Source organism: Micromesistius poutassou, assembly GCF_964030765.1.
Source record: "Micromesistius poutassou genome assembly, chromosome: 17".
Lineage (NCBI taxonomy): Eukaryota > Metazoa > Chordata > Actinopteri > Gadiformes > Gadidae > Micromesistius > Micromesistius poutassou.
Window position 1 is genome coordinate 11711543 of NC_140287.1, and position 20974 is coordinate 11732516.

Here is a 20974-nt window from a genome sequence, read left to right on the forward strand (position 1 = left end):
AATGTTATACCTGATTATTGACAATAATCAATCATCAAAATCATATTAAAAATATATTATATGCAAACTATTAAGCTAACTGTGTTAACCATATGTGAAAAGTTATTGTAATAACCAAATGGGACATTATCCATCTGTTGATTCGCAACACATACATTTTAATTCTGATTTTTTTATACATTAAGAACCTAAAAAAACTTTTTTTATTCTTAGTGTCATAGTTAAATTGATTGCTAATTGTATTAATGTGTGTATTTATTGTCTGTTTGTACTTCCACTCAGCGCCGCCGCTCCCCATACTCAGAGTACGCAGAGCGCGTAGGGCCCCAAGTACCTGGGGGGCCCCCAAGTACCTGGGGGGGCCCCCCCAAAATTAAGGTTGATAATTATTACATTCCAATTTTAAAAATATATAAATGAATTACGAACAGGTCCACCGTAGTTATTTCGCATCGGAGGCGGAGCACCCTTTATCAGTGCGTTACCCCCCCCCCCGACCAACAACCAGCGGACGTATAACCCCCCCCCCGCCAACAACCAGCGGACGTACAACCCCCCCCCCGCCAACAATCTGCGCGTAGGGCCCCCGAAAGCTTAACAGCGGCCCTGCTTCCACTGACCTATAGGGCTCATTAATAGGTAAAATACATAAAGAAAAGCTCTCTACATAAAGTTGATTAAGTGAATGCTTTATGATGTAACATATGTTACTGAACCTGAAGAAGGCACACTGAAGAAGGCACATGCAGAAACGTGTCTGTGCAAATAAAAGTGGATTTATGCATAGTGTGGCCTCCCTCCTACTTTACTTGATCTGACTATTCAGGGCAGCACTCTAATAGTTTGGAAAATACACATTGAGTGAAGCCTGCGCCTATCCTAACTATTATGTTACACCATATAAATATCCTACATGAACTGTATTTGGTAGGTTAAAGCCATTATCTCTGGCTGCTGTTGTTTGGAGACATAATATGTTATTCTGTATTGTAAGTGTGTCATCTTCAATTTGAGAAATAAATGTCTAACATAGTTCAATTCAGAACACTTACAATTTTGAAGATAATTTTAGTCATACATAATCAGCTTCCAGTATTCCCCCATGTTTTCCAAAACATATTCACTCAAAAACCTCACTAAAACTTGGAGCAAGTGGCTATAAAACCAAAAGGTTACAGACCATAACACTGGTCTATATTATAAGGTAGGGTGCTGGGTAAACGTCGGAGCCTAGTTTGTAGATTACCATCTTGTGTCATTGTAAGGTCATTGATGCTTTGTTGACATCAGAGAATGTGGAGCACACACTCTGGTGCTCCCCTCCCCCTCCTGCGTGCCCGTGCGTGTGCGCGTCTGGCGACGTAACATCTGTGCGTACGCGGTCGTGATTGTTGTGAAGATGGCGGAGGGGGAGACAGAGAAGGAATATGATACACGGAAAACTATCGAGGGACTCCGAGAACGTTTTCAGAATTTGACCACAACACTAAAAGAAAGCTCGGGATCGTCGTTGGAGGCCTCTTTGCATTTCTGCCAGGAGTTTTGTCAAGTAAGCTTGTTTCCTCCGCGTCGTCCCAGCCTGCAGCCTCCTGCTTCCTGGCCGAGGATGCGCGTGTACGTCGGCTACAACAATGTAGCTAAGCGGCTAGCAAGCTAGCTGGCTAGCTAGCTAGCAGCCTTTTAAGATGAGATGGAAAACCGTTCCTCTGCTATTTTACCCGTCCGTTACAACGCTATGTGCCAGTTGCCAATGTTACGTGTACATTGTTCGGATTAGCGTGTGGAGAAGTGACCTTGATGCGTGAGCGTTGATCCCGCAGTGGTTTTCCTCCGGGCCGGAGGTCCAGATGAAGCTAGCTGGGTGCAGGTCCCAGTGGTCATGCTGGGAGGACGGGGGGCTAGCGACATACTGAAATAATCCATGCATGTTTGCATTACATTTAGGTTAATGAATGGCACTGAATATGCACGTTCAAACCGATTTAGTTGACTGATTCTTTGCAGATCTTTAATGGTTGCATACATTGTCTACTTTTGATAGTCTGCGTTATTTCACGAAAGAAAAAAAGCAGTGATTTTTTTTTTTTTTTTTTAAACAAGGTGTTAGCCAAGGCCGCATGCCCCAATTACCGTAGTTCACCATCACTGGCCTGTACGAACTCAGGTCCCATGCCCCAATTACCGTAGTTCACCATCACCGTTATGTACTAACTCAGGTCTCATGCCCCAATTACCGTAGTCCACCATCACCGTTATTTACGAACTCAGGTCCCATACCCCAATAACCGTAGTTCACCATCATCGGTCTGTACGAACTCGGGTCCCATCATGCCTTAATTATCGTAGTTCACCATCACCGGCCTGCAGAACTCTGGTCCCATGCGCTAATCACCGTAGTTCACCATCACCGGCCTGAAGAACTCGGGTCACAGAAATAAACATTCCTGCAGTTGGCAAATACATGTATTTTATTCTGAAAAGTGTGCACATCAACACGATGTCTCACAGCTTCATATTCACTCATGTATTCACTCACCCATCATAAAATCAGTATCTGATGGGCGTCAGTTATTGAATACTTTTTGACAATATTGACACGAATTCAAAGCCGTAATATGAAGAATTCTTGCATATGCATATAGATATAGATCTATGTTTTGATGTGTTAACTTGAAACTTAATCAAGATGTGATGATGGTTGCTTGGTCGAACCCTCCAGAAGTTATAAATGTGCAGATAACCATTGCCACTCTGAATGTGTTTCACTGATTGAGGATCTAGGTTGCGGTTCAACGACCTAGAAGGAGAAATTGATGTGGAGTCACTAAACAAAAAAAATAATGAGCAAGAATACAATATAATGTGGATAAGACTCCTCTAAATCTTTGTTAAGATGTACTACTAATCCATTTAAAAAGTGTATGTACAATACAAACTGGATGTGATCTACCAAGCTTTTTTAGTACAGAATTTTTAAGTACGGAATTATAGTAACCTTTACCAAAAGTTTATTGTAATGGACAAACTAAAAATGGGAAACTTAAACCTAGAATTAATTTTAGTTTTATCATGCTGTTCTCTTTCCATGTCATTTTTCTCCAATGCATTTAAAACTCATTTCTGATATTGAAACAGTGTTTGACACTTAAAGCACAAGTTCTACCTACCTTGGTTTTCTAAAGTCGCTGCTGATCAGGCCTATGTGGTTCAGTTCTGACCTAATTGTATTGCTTTACATCGTATACCATTATGACAGACTTTTATTATGGTCTGATTTACCATCATTAATGGCCTCTATTCCATGGTGTGTTTACATTGGTATGGTAGGTTCTAGTGGAGAATGCTGGCCGGTGGAAGACAGACGAAGACCCACTGCCCCTGCTGGAGGTCTACACCGTGGCCATACTCAGCTTCGCAAAGGCCACCTCGTGTCTCTCCTCTGAATGTGAAAATGTGCCACTTCTACTTGAAAAGTTAGCACTGTGAGTACGATATTCTGTCCAATCCAAACACTGCATACACATGTTAACAGCTTTATTTCACAGTTATATCCAAACCCAAAAGTTTCCTTTCCTTTCTGTGAGTGTAACAATCCATGTATGTGTTTTCTTGTGTGTTCAAATAGAATCAGAGTGTTTGTTGTTAAGCCATTTAACCATCTTCCATGTTGTTTACAGAAATAAATATGAGATGGTAAAATATAAGACACACCGGCATGTAAAAAAAGGGTTAAATCCTGGGGTTGTTAACTCGTTTCATTCATGTTTAAAGAAGCACCATCAAGGACCCTGCCCTCATTCTTCTTCTCTCCCTTGTTATTGTGATGTGCAACTTATGGCCTTGAAATTAGTATATTTAGATGCATTAGACATTTCTGTGCATGGTGTATTGTATCTGTCCTTGAACTATATTTTTCTCTGATGGATGGTGAATTCACAGGAGTTGTGTGGAGTTGCTACTTTTACTGCCCCAGCATGTCCCTGTTGCCTTATGGGAGGAATTTCAGTCCTCCATGAAGGTCAGTGTAAAGATTTAACTTGGATTCTGAGATTCTTCTGTTTCTCCTCTCCTTTACTCTGATCTTGGTGATGAAATCAGATATTGTTGTTGCAGCACTGTGTGGCATCTAACCAGCTGCCCGCTTTCCTTTTCTTCCCAAGTTGGCACACAGCCTTTCTCAAGAGACGGGTCACACTCAGCTCTGCGTGCTCTCTGTCATGGCCCAGCAGGGTGGTGTGTGGTCCAACGCCACTCTGAGCAGCATCCTGGCCAACGGATCATCTCAGACTGAGCAAGGTCAGTTCTGGTATAGATCTACGTTAAGTGGTTGTTGTCCAGGATCAACATGCAATCCATGCACAGAGAATTAAACACAATCTGATACTCCATTGAAGTCTGGTTTTTCTGTTTCTTGTGCTAAACATTTAGCTAGCATTATTTGCAAGTGAAAGGAGTTGCAAAAATGTATTTGTTTGGAAGAAGGGATGTGGTTTCATAGATCCGTTGGGAAGTTAATGTTTGAATGAGTAACCTATTCACTCTGCTTCCATCTTTCTTTTTGTAGTGCATGAATTTCTGGAGTTGGAAGGTCCTATGCTGCTCAACATGAGACTAAAGCATCTGATCAAAATGGACAGTATTGAAAAGGCTGCAGTCCTTGCTAAGATATGCTCAGAGTACCCGGGATATGAAGGAAAAGGGAACTTTAAGCAAATCTACTTGGTTTGCATCTGCATGACGAAAACTCAAGAGCAGCTCATGGAAGAAGTAAGTGATTTAGTTCTTCTCACCAAAAACCTGTTGAAGATCATGTTGTCAAAGGGAATGGTTTTGGTTTTTCTTGCATGGTAACATGGTGTTTTCGCTTGTCAACAATGTAATAGTTTACCTGTTCTATGTATTTACATTCTGCTCATTATAATAATTGTGTATATAGATACTGTTTGCAGTATTTGTGTATAAATGGTATAATTCTTCTTCCAACCCTAACCCTGGGATTAATGTTTACTTCATCTTTGTCTTATCCCAGATCACATCCATCGACTGTAAAGATGCTCTGGACATGATCTGTAACCTGGAGTCAGAGGGCGACGAGAAGGGAGCCCTGTGTTTATGTACTGCCTTCCTCAAGCGACAGCTTCTCCAAGAAGAGGTTTATTGTGCCTGGTGGGTTTCCAATATGGGTTCGAGCACCATACGTGCATCTAAACACAAAGGACAGGGTTCTCTCCCACCCAAACCAAAGATTATTAATCTCTGACTATGTGAATAGTTACGATGAATGTTTCTGAAAATGTTGGATCCAACTGAATTGATTGACTCATTGATTGGCTAATATTTCCAATGGTGTTATTCTGATTTGCCAGGGAACTCACGCTGTTCTGGAGTAAGCTGCTGATTCGGCTGGAGTCCTCGACGGACGTGTTTCTGGAGCAGAGCAAGAAGATGACGCTGCTGTGCAGAAGCGTCTGCCACATCCTGTTCTTCATCAAAGTTATACAAAATGAGGTACAATTTATAAAAAACAAAAAACAAAACGTTTATCTATATTGTCTGCTGTCATGTTTCCAAAGGAACTGACTTCATGTTGTTTTTTGATTTTGTGTTTCTCAGGTCGGAGAGGTGGGGCTTCCAGTGTGTGTGGAAATGTGCATTCAGGCCGTTAAAATGACTACCAGTGACCATAAGGACAGCAAGTCTACCATCTGCAAAACTATTTACTGCCTCTTGCCAAACGATCTTGAGGTGAAGCGCGCGTGTCAGCTGACTGAGTTCCTCCTTCAGCCGACCGTGGACTCCTACTACTCCGTGGAGTCCCTGTACAACGAGCCGGACCAGAAGCCCGAGGAGGAGGGGAACCTGCCAGTCCCAAACTCTTTACGCTGTGAGTTACTGCTGGCCTTGAAGACACAGTGGCCTTTTGATCCCGAGTTCTGGGACTGGAGAACATTGAAGCGCAACTGCTTGGCATTGATGGGGGAAGAAGCGGCCATTGTGTCGTCCATAGACACGCTGAACGACGCAGAGGAACAAGAGGAGGAGAGCACGCTGGCCAAGGCCCCGGAGTACAAGGACCTGGAGGACTTTCTGTTGAACACTACAAATGAACTGAATGAGATCACAGATGAAAGGGAGAAGAATAGAGAGGCTAAAAAACTAAGGGAGCAAGGCTTTGTCTCTGCTCGGTTTCGTAATTGGCGAGCGTACATGCAGTACTGTGTTTTGTGCGACAAAGAGTTTTTAGGTCACCGTATTGTGCGCCATGCTCAGAAGCATTTTAAAGATGGTATGTATCTGTGCCCGATTTGTGCAGATAGTTTTGAAAGCCGTGAGGTTTTAGAGCCACATGTTGCTTCCCATGTCAAGCAATCATGTAAAGAGAGACTAGCTGCAATGAAAGCTGCTAGGAAGGTTGGCAAACCAGTTCAGTCTGTTAAAAGTCCGTTAAAAAATGTAAAGACTGTGGCCGTAAAAACCAACCTCAGCCCTGTCAAAATAGAACCCTCAAACGGCAATTATGCCAGTATTGACACACAAATAAATCCCACCAGCCTCGTCACCCAGGAGCAAGGGACGTCCGAAACACAGCTCAGCCAGGATTGTTTCTGTCCAGTTCAAAACTGTTCAAAGGCGTTCAAGTTTTTCCGTAATCTCATGGCTCATGTAAGATGCCACAAGGATGATGCAGAAGCGATACGTTTCCTAGAGATACAGAAGCAGAAGGTGGTGTGCCAGTATTGCAGGCGGCAGTTTGTTAACGTTAAACATCTCAATGATCATTTGCAAATGCACTGTGGCATCAAACCATATATCTGCATACAGCTTGATTGCAAAGCTAGTTTTAACTCGAATTCTGAACTGCTCATGCATAGGAAAACACATCCAGAATTCCAGGCTCGGTGTATGTTCCCTAATTGTGGACAGATTTTTAATGAGGCCTATTTGTTATATGATCATGAGGCCCAGCATTACCTTACATACACGAGCCAAACAGTCAACTGTGGAATGGTTTTAAACTCGCAGTCCCAATGCCTGTCTCCCCAAGGGAATCATGGTACACATGATGTGGTGAACAGTCCTCCACCATCCAACAAAGTCCTTCAGCCCCCCCCAAACGTTCAGGCCGCCCCCCAGGGCACCCCTAAGAAGGATGAGAAGTGCTCTGCCTTCGTCCGGCTGGAACGTATCGACACAGAGGCTTATATGAAGGACGTGGCCATGGCGAGCACCTCACCCTCCAAGTCGCCACTGACAACCAAGGAGCCTAATCAAGTAAGGGTGAAACACTCCATCGAAAGCATGCTAAATCAGAATCAGGATCTAGAGGCAGAAGAACCAGAGAAGTGCTATACTCCACTGACCAATCCCGCTCCAGCAACAGTTGATGCATCAGAGGCGCAGGAAGTTCAGCATCAGCAACCCACCATAGTAGTTGAACACGTGGAGAATCCACCAGTATACCCTGTTCCCCTCACAATAAACCATGTAGATGGTCCGCTGAGAGAGGACATGGATAATGGAGTTGCTCATGTCTTTCAGAAAGTGCCACCTCAGATTCTCTCTCCATCTCAGATAAAAGCTGAGAACCCATGCTCTTCACACGGCTATTCTCCTAGCATACCAGCTGCAGCTGGCAATGAGGAGGTCATGCATTGCTGCCCATATAAGGACTGTACACGTGCATACAGCACAAATAAAAGTCTCTCACGGCATGTGAAGAAACAACACCCTGAAATATTTGAAGATTGGAAACTTGCCAAGAAATACAACAAAGTGGTAAAAATAACTGCAAAGAAAATCTCCAACATGGAAACGGCATCCCCCAGTCAGTCACATAGATCCCCGAATCCACAGATACCACCACTATGCAACAAGGCAGGGATGCAGCAGATGGATTATCCTCTGGGATGTTCAGGCTCACCTGCCCCCTGTTACCCTGGCTCAGTGGACCCAGTGCCTATCACTCCAATGGTGAATCCTACCCTCTATCCAGCATGGGGAAGCCCAGGGAATTCTGCTGGCCTAATGAATTCAGAAGGTGCCCAGGTTTGGCCTTCATCTCCTATGACTAACTGTTTTCCTGATGTCTTTAATGTGGCTGAATATCCGTCCCGGAGTTACCCTCAGTGGCAACCAGATCTCTATCAAACCACAGCCCCTCTCCCGGCTGAACGAGACCATTCACTGGCAGCTACACACAGTGGCACCATGTCACATGTCGCTTCAGATTCAACTTTGATGTCTCAGTATGTATCTAGTTCACTAATGCTTGACAATGTGGCCCAAATACACAATGGTGGGCAGCAATATGGATTAATGCAGCCAGAGGCCAGTGTTGACAGTGATTCAAGAAAAACTAATACCAATATGACGGGCCACATCGGTCACACCAGTAGCATTTTAACAGTTGAAAACCTTCCAGTTGAAACTTACCCCCCTGCATATAATCAGAACGCAGCAGCCAGTCTGCCTCCAAAAATAAAGGAAGACCTCCCAATGAAATGTCAGACGGACATCTCCGAGCCTGAAGCTGTACCGAAAGCCACCCCTGTCAATCCCAAGGCTACGACACCCGAGCTGGTGACACCTGCTCTTGATCCGATTGACAGCGCAGTTGAGGTTCTGCTCAGTCCACAAAGTGTCATTACCACAGACGTCCCGTTTGAGGAAGACTTGAGTACGGTTGACGGTGAGGCTAATCCCTCCGATGACAAGAGCAGCGACGCTGATGCACCGAAAGGAAAGCGAAACAGACTGAGCAAGAGAACCAAATGGCCAGCGATAATAAAGGACGGTAAAGTCATCTGCAGGAGATGCTTCCGAGAGTTCACGAGCACCAAGTCCCTCGGAGGTCATCTATCAAAGCGGTCTCAATGCAAGCCGTTGGATGAAGTGGATCTAACGGCTGACCTGCCCACATCATTCCTAGATTTTCTCAATGACCCTCTCGTCCCCGATACTAATGGAGCAATATTCAACATGACCAATGGTGAGTTCTCACAGGAAAGCTGTAGCTTGACCACTTTGACGACGCCTCACCTGATTAAAACGGAGCCCCAGAATTCAATGATAGACCCCTCGTCTGCTCCGCTCCCTTCGGCCTCCACGGAGCCCCCACCCAGTCAGACCAACAGTGATCAAAAGGAGGAGTCCACTGCCTCCTCCCAGGCCGGCCCCCGCAGCGAGGATCACTTGATGGAAATCTCCAAGGCCTTTCAAAGGTTGGATTTAATTGAGGCTGCGCAGGAGAAGTTGAAAATGGAAAAAATGGCCTTAGCTCAACATGTTGTCATTACGGACTCCTTATCTGACCATGAAAAAAGTAAGACCCCGAAAGAAAAACGCGAGGAGAAGTCTCGGGAAAAGTTACCCAAACCTTTTAAGTGTGATCAGGATGATTGTGAGTATTCATTCATGACTAAAGAGGCATTATTCAAACACTTGGCAAAAATGCATGATTACACAAATGATAAGATAGAAGAATTGAAACGCACTCCAGTGAAGTTTTCTCCATACCCCTGTCAGATTTGCCCTAAAACGTTTACCAGAACTACAGGCTTGAGAATCCATTACGAAAAGGTTCATCGCTTAACAAAGCCAGAGATGCTGAAGCTAAAGTTCAGTGCACGTAATAGGCGTGTATTCAGACTAGCCAAAGAAGATTGTTATAGCAGCCGTACTGCCTCCACTGCAGAGAATACAAGCCGTACAACGAGATCTTCACTAGGCGTACCTGGCATTAAACAAGAGCCACTTGATATAGCGATTGAAACTCAGACAGACCATGAAGACCACATCATGATGGTCACGGCTGCATCTGATTCTGCAGACGAAGGTATTGCCTGTGAAATATTAACTGTTACAAAATTGCCATCCCCTCTTCACTATTTGAGCGACGGGCAGAACTGTGAGATGAGCTCCTCATCAATGCCTGACCCGGCTCAAGAGGAACCTGGAGAGGCTCAAGCAAACCCGGGCCCAGAACTAAATGAGCAGCATGGGGAAGCGAGCATAGAGTCGAATCCCCATGAACCATCCGACCAACCAAGTGGTTCAAAAACCTCTCCCACAAAGGAGGAGTATCACAAGAGAGAGAAGCCCCAGAAGAAGCTGGGGCTGAAGATGGGCGACCTAGACAACGCCTTCAGCCCTTATAGACCGTATCGCTGTGTTCACGAAGGATGCAGTGCTGCGTTCACCATTCAACAGAACCTTATCCTCCATTACAGGGCTATGCATCAGGCATCCTTGCCCTTGACCAGAGCAGAAGGGGATACTGATAAACACAATGTAATGAGCGGACAAGAGAGTGTAGTAAAAGATGATGAAGTCAGGTGTCAAGTAAAGGATTGTTCCAGAGTGTTCATGGGAGTCCCCAAGTTAGTGCAGCATTACCTTTTACTTCACAAATTCACACGTGATAAAGCCACTGCTATGATGTCCAGCATGAACGTAGGAACCTTTAAATGTGATCGGGAGGAGTGCTCTCTACCCTTTGAGTGTGCAGACAAGTACATTGAGCACATCAAAAACTTCCACAAAGAAATCGCAATCTCTGAGAGCGGGTCAGTGGACACGACATTCAAGTGCGAGTATGATGGATGTGACTGTGTCTACACTACAAAGTCCAACCTCCTGCGACATCTGATCAAGAAGCATGAGTACGTCTACGATCCTAAAAGTAGCGACGGTAGGAGAACCAAGTCAGTAGGCCTGTTTGGCCTGGACAACAGCCCGAAAGAAATCTTTGAAAGCAAGTACAAAGTGAAAAAGAAAAACCTCAAAAAGAAAGAGGTCAACTCTATGGATCATTGGAGCAGCTTTGGAAAACCTGCCCTCAAATCTCACGAGGAGGCGTCCGCCCTGTGCACCAAGAAGTCCTCCCTGCAGTACCCGTGTATGATAATGGGCTGTGACACCGTGGAGCGGGCCGAGAGGAGCATCTTCAAACATTACACCACTCATGGCCTCACAGAGCGGTACATCGAGGACCATAGGAGCCAGTTTATATTCTGCAAAAAGTATTCACGGTCCAGGTTCAAAGATGCAAACAAATCTGAAGGTATGTCCACGAGCTCCTCGTCTGAAGTGAGTGAGACAGAAGAGAGTGAAACCGACGGTGTAAAACCCAACGGCCCTAATGCAGACGACCGATTGGCCCACGACTATGGTAAATCATCCACCGACGAGAGTTCAGAGTCACAGACTTCTACCGTGACAGAGGGGAATAAGAAAGGCCGTCCTAGGAAGCCTGCTCATCCAACACCAGCTTGCACAGAGAGGATGCAGACCCTCAGAAACCGTCTGACTGTTAGCAGTTCCAGAGATAACTCTAATCCTGGGACTCCCTCGCCCCCAGAGGAGCAGTGTGACGAGGGTCTCCTGCCCGAAACATTTAAGCCTTCAGAACTCGAAGATTCCTTCTTAAAGTTTATAGAAACTACAGAGTCAACCCAAGCTTCCAAACGGAAGCTGAGCGATAGAGCCGGTGTTGAACTGCCAGCCAAAAGGCCTCACTCTGTCAAACAAAAGTCAGCTCAAAAGGCGAAATTCTCAGATGAATTAAGTGACTGTGCAAATGCAGTTGACTTCAGAAATCCCCTTAATCTCAAATCAGTGAACAATGTTAAGATTTTAGTGGATAAAACATTTTCAGATGGTGCCGACCTTTTACTCAAGCAGCTACAAGATATGAGACCCATAGTTATCATAAAGAAAGTGGTTTTGTAGTGGATCGTAGCCTGGGCTTTATTTTCAACCTCACTCAGGATTCGAGAAGGTAAATGCTGCAGAATGGTTTGTTGATAGTGCATCAGATTTCCAACTATTAAGTGGTCCCAGTTAAACAGGAAATGGACAATTTTGTACTTACGAAATATATGTCTTGGATGATTTTAAGTATGTATGTTAGATATAATAACCAGGTAATCTTTAGGGCATAGATTTTAGAAACATGTTTGTATTTATGATGCTTAGTACTGAAGAGTTGTTTTTTTTTCTAATTGGAGACTTTTAAGAACTGTTTTATATATCCCTATGGGATTTCAAGTATTGTTTGTATTTATTTTATCCTTTCTCAACACTAGTAGACCTATCTGTAATATTTACATGTCTTCCACACAGTGTTCAATAAAATGTAACCTGTACCTTTTTGTAAATCTTGGATCAATGGATAATTTTTGTAACACCGGTCACCAGGCTCTGTTGTGAGTGGGTTAGGGTGAGGACAGGTTGGGGTAAGTAGGATGAGGACAGGTTGGGGTAGGTAGGGTGAGGACAGGTTGGGGTAAGTAGGGTGAGGACAGGTTGGGGTAGGTAGGGTTGGGGTAGGTAGGGTGAGGACGGATAAGATTATGGCAGAGGGTTAGGACAGGTGGGGTTGGGGCAGGTAGAGGATGGTTAGCGTTATGCAAAGAACCAGTATAGTTATGTTTTCATAGTGTGTAACTGCGTATTCCTTTATCAACTAAAGAGCTCTAGTCCTGCATTTAATGTTTTCAGGTATGGAAATGGAAAAAAACCTTAAACACACTGCGGGATCGGCCTGGCGAGGGGAAGGGCTGAATGTTGAGTTTAAAAACCAGGCAACAGGTTAAAAGAACGGCAATGAACATCAATCAATTACAACGCTAGACTTTACACAGCTTGTATTATTTTTTATTATTATTTATTTTTTAAAGCTTGTGAATCAGACTTTAAAACCATGCAAGATGTAAATTAATTTCCTTTATTTAGACCACATGGTTCAAGCTAACATCAGTACCTCATTGGACCACATGTTTTAGTGTTAAAACCAATCCTGAAAAGCTTCTTCTACACACAGTGGTCAACACAACACAACATAAAGTTGTATGGGATTGATATAAGTCAGACACTACAAAGAGAGATGCTTAATGAACCACCTACAGTCAAGCTTGTTGAGCCTGTGTCTCTATATAAACCATATGTTGAACATTCACCACTCTCCAACTTATACCTAGCCCGAAAACCAGGCCGGCTTCCAGTAAAACAAATAGGATTCTTTATTCACAGGATCAGTATGTGACATGCCACAATTACTGGCAAGCATCCGTTTACTTTAGTGAGTTGAAGCACAAATAATAAACATTAAAATATGCTCACTATTAGTAATAAGGCAAAAATATGAACTATACATCTGACGATATTTGTAAACGTTACATGATGAACCAAGTTAAACCGTATAATGAGATTTAGGCCTGTACTTTAACAACTCAGAACCAAGTGAATCTGATCATACTTAATCAAAATAGCATTTAAGTGTAACACCAGTCTCTCTTCTCTCTTAATGTCTCTTCATAGGACACCTGATGACCTCTAGTCCTTGCAGACCCACGCGTCATGCTAGATCAGTGACGTCACAAAGTTACCATGAAGAAACCAGACGTGATTAAAACACTTATTGCTAAATATAAATGTGTGTATTTATTTATCCATTTAGTTTACATTTTATACTGACAACAACTATTTTGACAACTGTAGTATGATAAATCGAGAAACTTCTAACTTTAAATGACATGAGTAGAGACGAATTACAGCTTGTACAGACGACAAAACTGGCGGGAATGTCCGTGCCGGAACCGGAAGTGCTCCGTGTCGGCAGACCGTCACATGCAGGCAGTACAAGTACAACCATAGTGTCTCTGGTACAACTCCGGACAACCAATACTCTTACTAGACATTTCTTCCTCATAACTAAGTATTTATGTAACCCGCTGTCTACCTCAAGATGTCTACCTCGTCTGTATCAAAGGTAACTGAGAACAGCGGAGATGTGAACTTATATCTGCTGTCATGATGACAACATAACGTCATGCATCTTAGATGGATGACAACATAACGTCATACATCTTAGATAGATGACGTTAGCTTTGTAATGCTCCTGCTTCACCTGGACTCTGGTGTTTGACTCTGTGACTCTTCTGTGGTGTTTGACTCTGGTGTTTGACTCCTGTTTTTTTAACTCTGTGGTGTTTTCTATTTCAGGGCTGCTTTGTTTTTAAGCCTAGTGCTAAAAAGAGAAGGAAGACTTCTGACGTAGGTGAGTAATTGTAGCACATATGAGAACGCAACATCAACGTTGTCACTGTGTATTGATGATGTATTAATTGACTTTTTTTTGAATGGTTTGATTCTTCTTGTGCAAACAGCGGATTATTTCAACCATGGCTGTGATGGCGGTGAGGACAGTGGTCTGCGATACACCCTCTGTAAGAAGCTGTGGGACACTATTAAAGAGGAGACGGAGGTGAGGAACAGCAGACTGTACTCTGTACTTTAGAGAAAGTGTTATTGAGTTGGATAACGGGTAGCGTTGAAGTTAAAAAGGAATGATCTGTAAGAAATCATTTTTATGATATAGAATAATTTATGCCTTTCAACATAAGGTCCAGTTATATCTTTGTCCAGCTCTAAATCATGTTTGTTACAAATACAGGAATGTAATGCAATATACCATCCGATAGTTAAAAAACTATCAGAGTAAAAAATTGTTGATCAAAACACAGCAAACCATTCAAAGAAAGGGAGCTTAAAAATTGCAGTTTGATAATTCCTCTTATTAGTACATTCAGCACACAGATTACATTACAACAACATTATGAAAGTATTTTAATTAAATTTTTATTGTCTAAGAGTTTACAGGATGAGCTCAACAGGCAGATCCTGGAGGGCCTGCTGCACTTCATCAGGAGGTGCTGCTCCGGCCCCCGCCATACAGTGGGCCCCTGGGAGGCCCGCATGAGGGCCAGCGAGATCCCCACTGCTGCCCTGGTCCTCGGTACGTAAGGGCCCCCACTGGACCTTGGTCCTCGGTACGTAAGGGGCCCCCACTTGGCCCCACCGCCCATTCACCAAGTGATGAATAGGATGAATAATTTATTATTGAATTGGGCTGAACTCTACATGTTCAACACTAATGTCACCCCCCCCCCCAACTCTCAGCGTGGTATTGCTGCAGCCTGGTAATGGGGTACCTCGTTTGCTTCCTCCCTCTGGGTTCTAGGGGTCAACGTGCCCGACCACGACATGACCTTCCTGAGCTTGTGTGAACTACTGCAGCAGTCCGTCACTCCTCATGTGGTGTCTTTACAGGCCAAAGAGTGTGGCGGTGAGAAATGAAGACGCATTGTATTTGACTGAGTACACATACAAACTATGGATCAAATACACATAACTACATATATAATGGATCATAACAGTATGTCACACTCGGGTTTCAGCCTTGAAGAATCTGATGCGGAAGGTTTTGGAGCGGCTGGTTGGCTCTGCCGTGGATGAGGAGGTGGAGGAGGAGGCTGAGCAGCCGGGCAGTACCCATCCCCACCTAAAGGGGGCACACTGCACCCTCGCTACGCTCTGTGAGTGGTATGAGACCAAAACCAAGGTGGGTGACCCAGTGGGTTCTGGGTTCTGCTCTCTCACAGGGAGAAGACACACATGTTGACAGATGTGTACCTTGTCTTAAATCACTTATTAGAAATCCTCCACTCCCAGTAAGAAGCATGGATCTGAAGAAGAGTCCCCACGGCCCCCCATCGTAATTATCTTCAAAGATCTGGAGGCCTTTATACCCAGAGTTCTCCAGGACTTCATCCTGATCTGCAGGTCAGAGCTGCTCCTCTGGATCTTGGTTTGAGTCCCGGTCTTTGTGCCTGATGGCCTGTTTCTTTGTTCCTGATGGCCTTTTTTCTTTTTTTGTGCTTCTGCAGTCGCTACGTGGTGCAGCTCCCCCTCATCCTCGTGTTTGGCATCGCTACGTCACCTAGCACCATCCAGCAGGTGCTGCCCCACTCGGTGTCCTCCCTGCTCTGCATAGAGCTCTTCCAGTCCCTCTCCTGCACCCAGCATCTGTCCACGGTCATGGACAAGGTAGACTCCTCTGTCCTGTATGTTAGACCAGTGGACCAGATAGACTCCTCTGTCCTGTATGTTAGACCAGTGGACCAGGTAGACTCCTCTGTCCTGTATGTTAGACCAGTGGACCAGGTAGACTCCTATGTCCTGTATGTTAGACCAGTGGACCAGGTAGACTCCTATGTCCTGTATGTTAGACCAGTGGACCAGGTAGCTGTCCTGTATGTTAGAGCAGTCGACCAGTGTACAAGGTAGACTCAGCTGTCCTGTATGTGAGAGCAGTGGACCAGTGTACAAGGTACTCAATATGAGAATCAAATATGTTTAGATTTATTTATAAGAAATGCCCATTGTCTGTACATCACCCAGGTCCAGTTCCAAAATGGTGACCAAAGCAGAGATAATCCAGTTTGAGTGAACTAGCGCCACTCATTTGGGTTTCCCATGTCCTGTCTGCTTCTTTATGTTGACCAGTTGATCCTGACCCACCACTTCCCCTTCAAGCCCAACGGCAAAGTCCTGCAGGTGCTGGTCAGCATCTTCCTCTACCATGACTTCTCTGTGAGGAACTTCATCAAGGGCCTGAAGGTAACAGGAGCTCCCAGCTCTCCTCTGCCCCTGTACTCTGTCTGCAGATCAGTGACGTGTGTGTGTGTGTGTGTGTGTGTGTGTGTGTGTGTGTGTGTGTGTGTGTGTGTGTGTGTGTGTGTGTGTGTGTGTGTGTGTGTGTGTGTGTGTGTGTGTGTGTGTGTGTGTGTGTGTGTGTGTGTGTCCAGCTGGCCCTGCTGGAGCACTACCTCAACCAGCCGCTCAGCGTCCTGTGCTGTGGGAAGAAGGAGGAGGTGGAGCTGAACACCACCAAGCTCAGCCACCGGGGGCTGGAGTCCGTCAGGCAGCTGGCCTCCTTCAGGAGGTACGGACGGTTCATCTACACCTTGGTCCGCTTACAGCAGGTCCTTTAAGGTTCACTTACAGCAGGTCCTTGAAGGACCTGAACCCAGCCTTCACTGGGTTCTGAGGGTTTCAGTTCAGGAAGGCCCTTACTAATGATGAGAGGTAGTGTTGTTCGACCATCCTGCTGGTTAAACTCTTCATCTCCGCCAGGTTGAATGGTAGGAAAATGGTGCTTTCCTTCTGTCCAGCCACCCTATCAAGGAATCATCTAGGGTAAAGGATCCTATCGGTGCCAGTTAGCACAAGACTGTTCCATTGACCTGCCTCCCCCCCCTTATGTAACCCAATAACTCTGCTGAAGCACAAACCATAGCTGTACAACTGGTGATTTAGCAGCTGTTTTTAATCTTTTGTTGGTCCAGGTATGTGGAGCAGCAGCAGCCTCAGGAACAAGTGGATCTGCTGACCAGCGATCAGCACATGAAGGTAAACCTAGTTTTTGAAGACACTGACACTGTTTATCCTGTCAAAGGCAGTAATGGTGGAAAACATGGTAAATCTGCACAGGGGACTAAATGTTTGATTTCAAGGGTTTTTCTTCTCTCAGGAAACCTGCAAAAAGCTGCTCAAAGATCTCTACAAGTATCACAAGAACTACTACCCGGTCCTGAGATGTCTCCACTCCCTCACCTGCTCGCTCCCCAAGGTCCCGCTGGGGAAGCAGGTAGGAGCCCAGGGGGTCCATTCCTGTCACATCTGAGATTCGTTGTTCCGCAATACGTCAGGTTGAAAAGTGCCCCAAACATCTTCCTAGTGGAGGCCCCAGGATGGTTCCTCCTCCAGGGGGCGCTGCGACCAGATCGCCCATCAGTCACATCAGCTGTGTTGTTCGGCCACACATTTAAAAACATCCCTCCCTCCCTACCCCCACACCTATCTCCCTCCCGTATACTCATGGGACAAGACTTTGCTGTGTTGTTATAATCCAGGTCTTCTCTCTCTGCAGATCAGGGAGCTTCACATCACGTGTCTGGAGGGGAACGTGTGGGAGAGGGAGGAGTACAGCTCAGCCATGCAGCTCCTGAGGTGAGGCATGAAGCCCTTCTCCACAGGGGTTTATCAAGTAGTAATTGAATTTAATTTAAATCTTTATTGTCCACTGTTGTGGAAATTCATCTTTGGCCCACAAACATACATACAGACAAGAATGCACAGCACATACAACATACAAGAGCTTCAGGTACCACAGATGAACAGACATGTGGCATCACATGGAAATGTGCAAAATACATAAGGGGGGGGGGGGAGGAAACCCAGAACTGGCTAACCACCACAAGTCAATTATCTAGCGTTGGATTAATATATCATTTGCAGAGGAAGGGGGTCCAGACACACACACACTGCTTATCTTATATTAATTTAAATATTGATTATGTTCTAATCCAAACCATGTCAGTAGGATCGGGTCTGTTTTGGCAGCAGGGGGTTTATATTGTTGGCACTGTGCACCTTACAAAACATTCAGAGTGACGACACAGACAAGGAGCGTTGGCAGTGCAGTGTTCCCGTGGTAACCCACTGGTCTGCCTCCCCCTCACCTGTCTGCCTCCCCCCTCACCCGTCTGCCTCTCCCTCACCCGTCTGCCTCTCCCTCACCCGTCTGCCTCTGCCCTCACCGTCTGCCTCCCCCCTTCCTGTCTCCCCCAGGATGCTGGCTAAGGAGGAGCTGCTGAGGGATCTGAGGGGGTGCCAGGACATCCTGAAGCTCTGCAGGTCTAAGAAGATGAGGGCGGCTCTGGAACGACTTCAGGAACTACTGGATCAGTTTGAGCATTTGGACGGTAAGTCGTAAGTAAGTTAATATATATAAATGTGCTATATCCAACTCCGGTCGCCATCAATGATTTTGGTCATTTTCTATTGTTATTTCTTGAATGTATAACTTAAAATATTAAATATTAACTTATATTAACTATTTTTACGAAGACGTTGTATTCTTGCTTTGTTTCACCAGAAGCTAAGCCTGAAACGGCAGCCAATGAGGATATGACGTCTCCCGCCAAAAGTATGGAGAAGAAGACGGACCTGTTCCAGCTGCAGAAGGCACGTCTCCTCTTCACCAACCACTCATCTCCACTGCACCGCGAGTCTTCCTCTAAAGAGTTTTCTGTTGTCTTTAGACGCTGCTGGAGATGAAGGAAACTCGGAGAACTAAGAAGTTGAGCGCGTTTGAGATTCTGAGGAACGAAGCGCTAGACTACATCGACGGCCTTGTGAGGTGTGGATCAGCTTTATCAGAGACCAGAAACATGATGTGTGGAGCATCTCGTGTGACGGCGTAGTGAGGTGTGGATCAGCCTCACCAGAGACCGGAAACATGATGTGTGGAGCATCTCGTGTGCAGGGGTTATTTTCTCTGATGTTCTCATGATTGGGTTAAGGATCTTTGTCCTTTTTGTGCGTTAGTAAGGATCAAAGTTGGTGTCTTGCTTGCTTTACTGTGTAGTTGTGGATCAAATTCTCTAAACAAACAGAATAGTTCAAACAGAAGCGCAGAGCCTACCCTCTAACTAAAGCTCCCTGTGGCTGACCGGCCCCCAGGAGCCACCTGGGGCCCCCGGAGACGCAGCCGCTGCACGAGGTCTGCTACTACAGCTCCTCTGCCCTCCTCCGCCGCCATCTCAACGCCACGCCGCGCACCTCCATCCAGACGGCGCTGAGCAGCCCCTACCACTACCTCCAGGTACCCCCCCACCACCACTACCTCCAGGTACCCCCCCACCACTACCTACCCCCAGGAGACCCAGTATTCAGAGGCACTCTAATGTCCAACCTTCACTTTGGTAAAAGCACCTTATTTAAAAAGTGCATTTCAGGGGGGATGCCTGTGTCTGACGGCTGCAGGGATACATCCAGAACACGGCCCATTTAGTTTCCTCTGACCACTAGTATCATCATAAGAGCTGAGAAACCTGACTTCAGTGGAAAGTATTCTAGTGCTACAGACCACTGAGCACACAAGGAGCAGATCTGAGATCTGGTCTCTCGTGATCTCTTAGAATGACGCGCTGCTCACGGAGGACGGAGGGGTTTCCAACGCAGCGCCGGACCTCTGCATCGTGCACAAGCTGCACCTGGAGTGTGGAAGACTCATCAACCTCTACGACTGGCTGGAGGTGAGCAGGGCGGAACCATGGAGACATTTAGTTTGGTAACATGGCCATAGTCATGGTTGTAGATCTGCATGTTAGCCTAACCCCAACCCTGTAGATCTGCATCCTTACCCTGTAGAACTACATCCATGCCTGTAGATCTGTATCCTAACCCAGCTTCACTGGTGTTTATTCAACACAAACTGTGTTGTACGGCTATGCACATAAGTGGACAGGAAATACACACACAGTGTTGGACAAACTGTTTTGTTGTTTGATATGTCGTCTGCTGACTGCCTTTTCCTGTTCCTCTCTATTAGCTGTCCAAACCCCCTCACTTCTTATCCTAGATGTGCAACACAGTATTGGGATTCTGACTTTAAGCAACAGCTGTTATTTGGTCAAAGGTTGTTTGTTTTCTGATGTTAAGGCTGCATCTGTGATCAGTTAAATCTATGTTGTTGTTTCCAGGCCTATGCAACTGTTGTCTCTGCTGCAGAGGGCAAAGATCCGGATTCAGAAGACTATGGAAAAGTGGATGAACTCAAACAGTATCCTTTCCAACGTATTTCCTGTCCACTTATGTGCAAAGCCATACACTGTATTCATGTACTGAGTAAATATCGTAACTCTGCCCATTTTGGGTTCCACAACTGTTTGTGATTGTTGTAATTGGCCTGGTTTAAACCATTTGAACGGTAGTATTATTATAAGATCTCAGAACCCGTGCAGCGGCGCAAATAAGTATTGATTTCTTCATCAAACAAGTGGCTCCATTGTTTTAGTTGGTCACCATGGTGACTTGGCCAGACCTTCCCTGTTTGTTTTCCTAAAGGCTTTGAAGTGCTCGATTCATCCAGGCTGTGTCCGAGCTCCAGTTTCTCGGTTTCATCAAGTCCACAAAGCAGAAGACCGACCATGTGGCCCGACTGACCTGGGGAGGCTGCTAACTAGTCAACAACTAAAACGTATTCAAATAAATGGACATGAAAAAATTGGAATGTCAATTTCCCTTGATTCTTATTGTGTATGAAATATATAATATGGTTTCCTTG

The 20974-nt window shown here is 45.2% G+C and overlaps 2 protein-coding genes across 3 annotated transcripts; both read left to right on the forward strand.

Annotated features, from left to right (window-relative positions):
* Nucleotides 1-1399: 1399 nt before the first annotated feature.
* Nucleotides 1400-12129, forward strand: znf292a (zinc finger protein 292a; the record flags this gene model as incomplete). Its single annotated transcript, XM_084482186.1, has 8 exons — nucleotides 1400-1549; nucleotides 3328-3482; nucleotides 3940-4018; nucleotides 4161-4296; nucleotides 4565-4767; nucleotides 5030-5166; nucleotides 5367-5508; nucleotides 5614-12129. The coding sequence occupies 8 exons, from the start codon at nucleotides 1400-1402 to the stop codon at nucleotides 11728-11730; spliced, it is 7119 nt and encodes a 2372-aa protein (XP_084338312.1). The 3' UTR covers nucleotides 11731-12129.
* A 1501-nt stretch (nucleotides 12130-13630) lies between these two features.
* orc3 (origin recognition complex, subunit 3) lies at nucleotides 13631-20901 on the forward strand. Of its 2 annotated transcripts, XM_084482193.1 has the most exons (20): nucleotides 13631-13771; nucleotides 14005-14059; nucleotides 14169-14266; nucleotides 14653-14797; nucleotides 15023-15127; nucleotides 15240-15403; nucleotides 15497-15624; nucleotides 15729-15888; nucleotides 16348-16461; nucleotides 16650-16786; nucleotides 17190-17253; nucleotides 17375-17491; nucleotides 17774-17853; nucleotides 18475-18608; nucleotides 18782-18870; nucleotides 18948-19045; nucleotides 19369-19510; nucleotides 19827-19943; nucleotides 20391-20470; nucleotides 20764-20901. In XM_084482193.1, the coding sequence occupies exons 1-20, from the start codon at nucleotides 13748-13750 to the stop codon at nucleotides 20867-20869; spliced, it is 2157 nt and encodes a 718-aa protein (XP_084338319.1). In that variant the 5' UTR covers nucleotides 13631-13747; the 3' UTR covers nucleotides 20870-20901. The 2 variants fall into 2 exon arrangements, with proteins under 2 accessions (XP_084338319.1, XP_084338320.1); XM_084482194.1 differs by lacking the exons at nucleotides 19827-19943; nucleotides 20391-20470; nucleotides 20764-20901 and having other exon boundaries at nucleotides 18948-19113; nucleotides 19369-19472.
* Nucleotides 20902-20974: the final 73 nt, after the last annotated feature.

What these genes read in the sequence shown, in the direction of transcription:
- orc3 (XM_084482193.1), top strand. Translation starts at nt 13,748, where the DNA reads ATGTCTACCTCGTCTGTATCAAAG. An exon ending in GGTATGAGACCAAAACCAAG is followed by an intron (nt 15,404 to 15,496) that starts GTGGGTGACCCA and finishes ATCACTTATTAG; the next exon opens with AAATCCTCCACTCCCAGTAA. An exon ending in ACCTGTTCCAGCTGCAGAAG is followed by an intron (nt 18,871 to 18,947) that starts GCACGTCTCCTC and finishes TGTTGTCTTTAG; the next exon opens with ACGCTGCTGGAGATGAAGGA.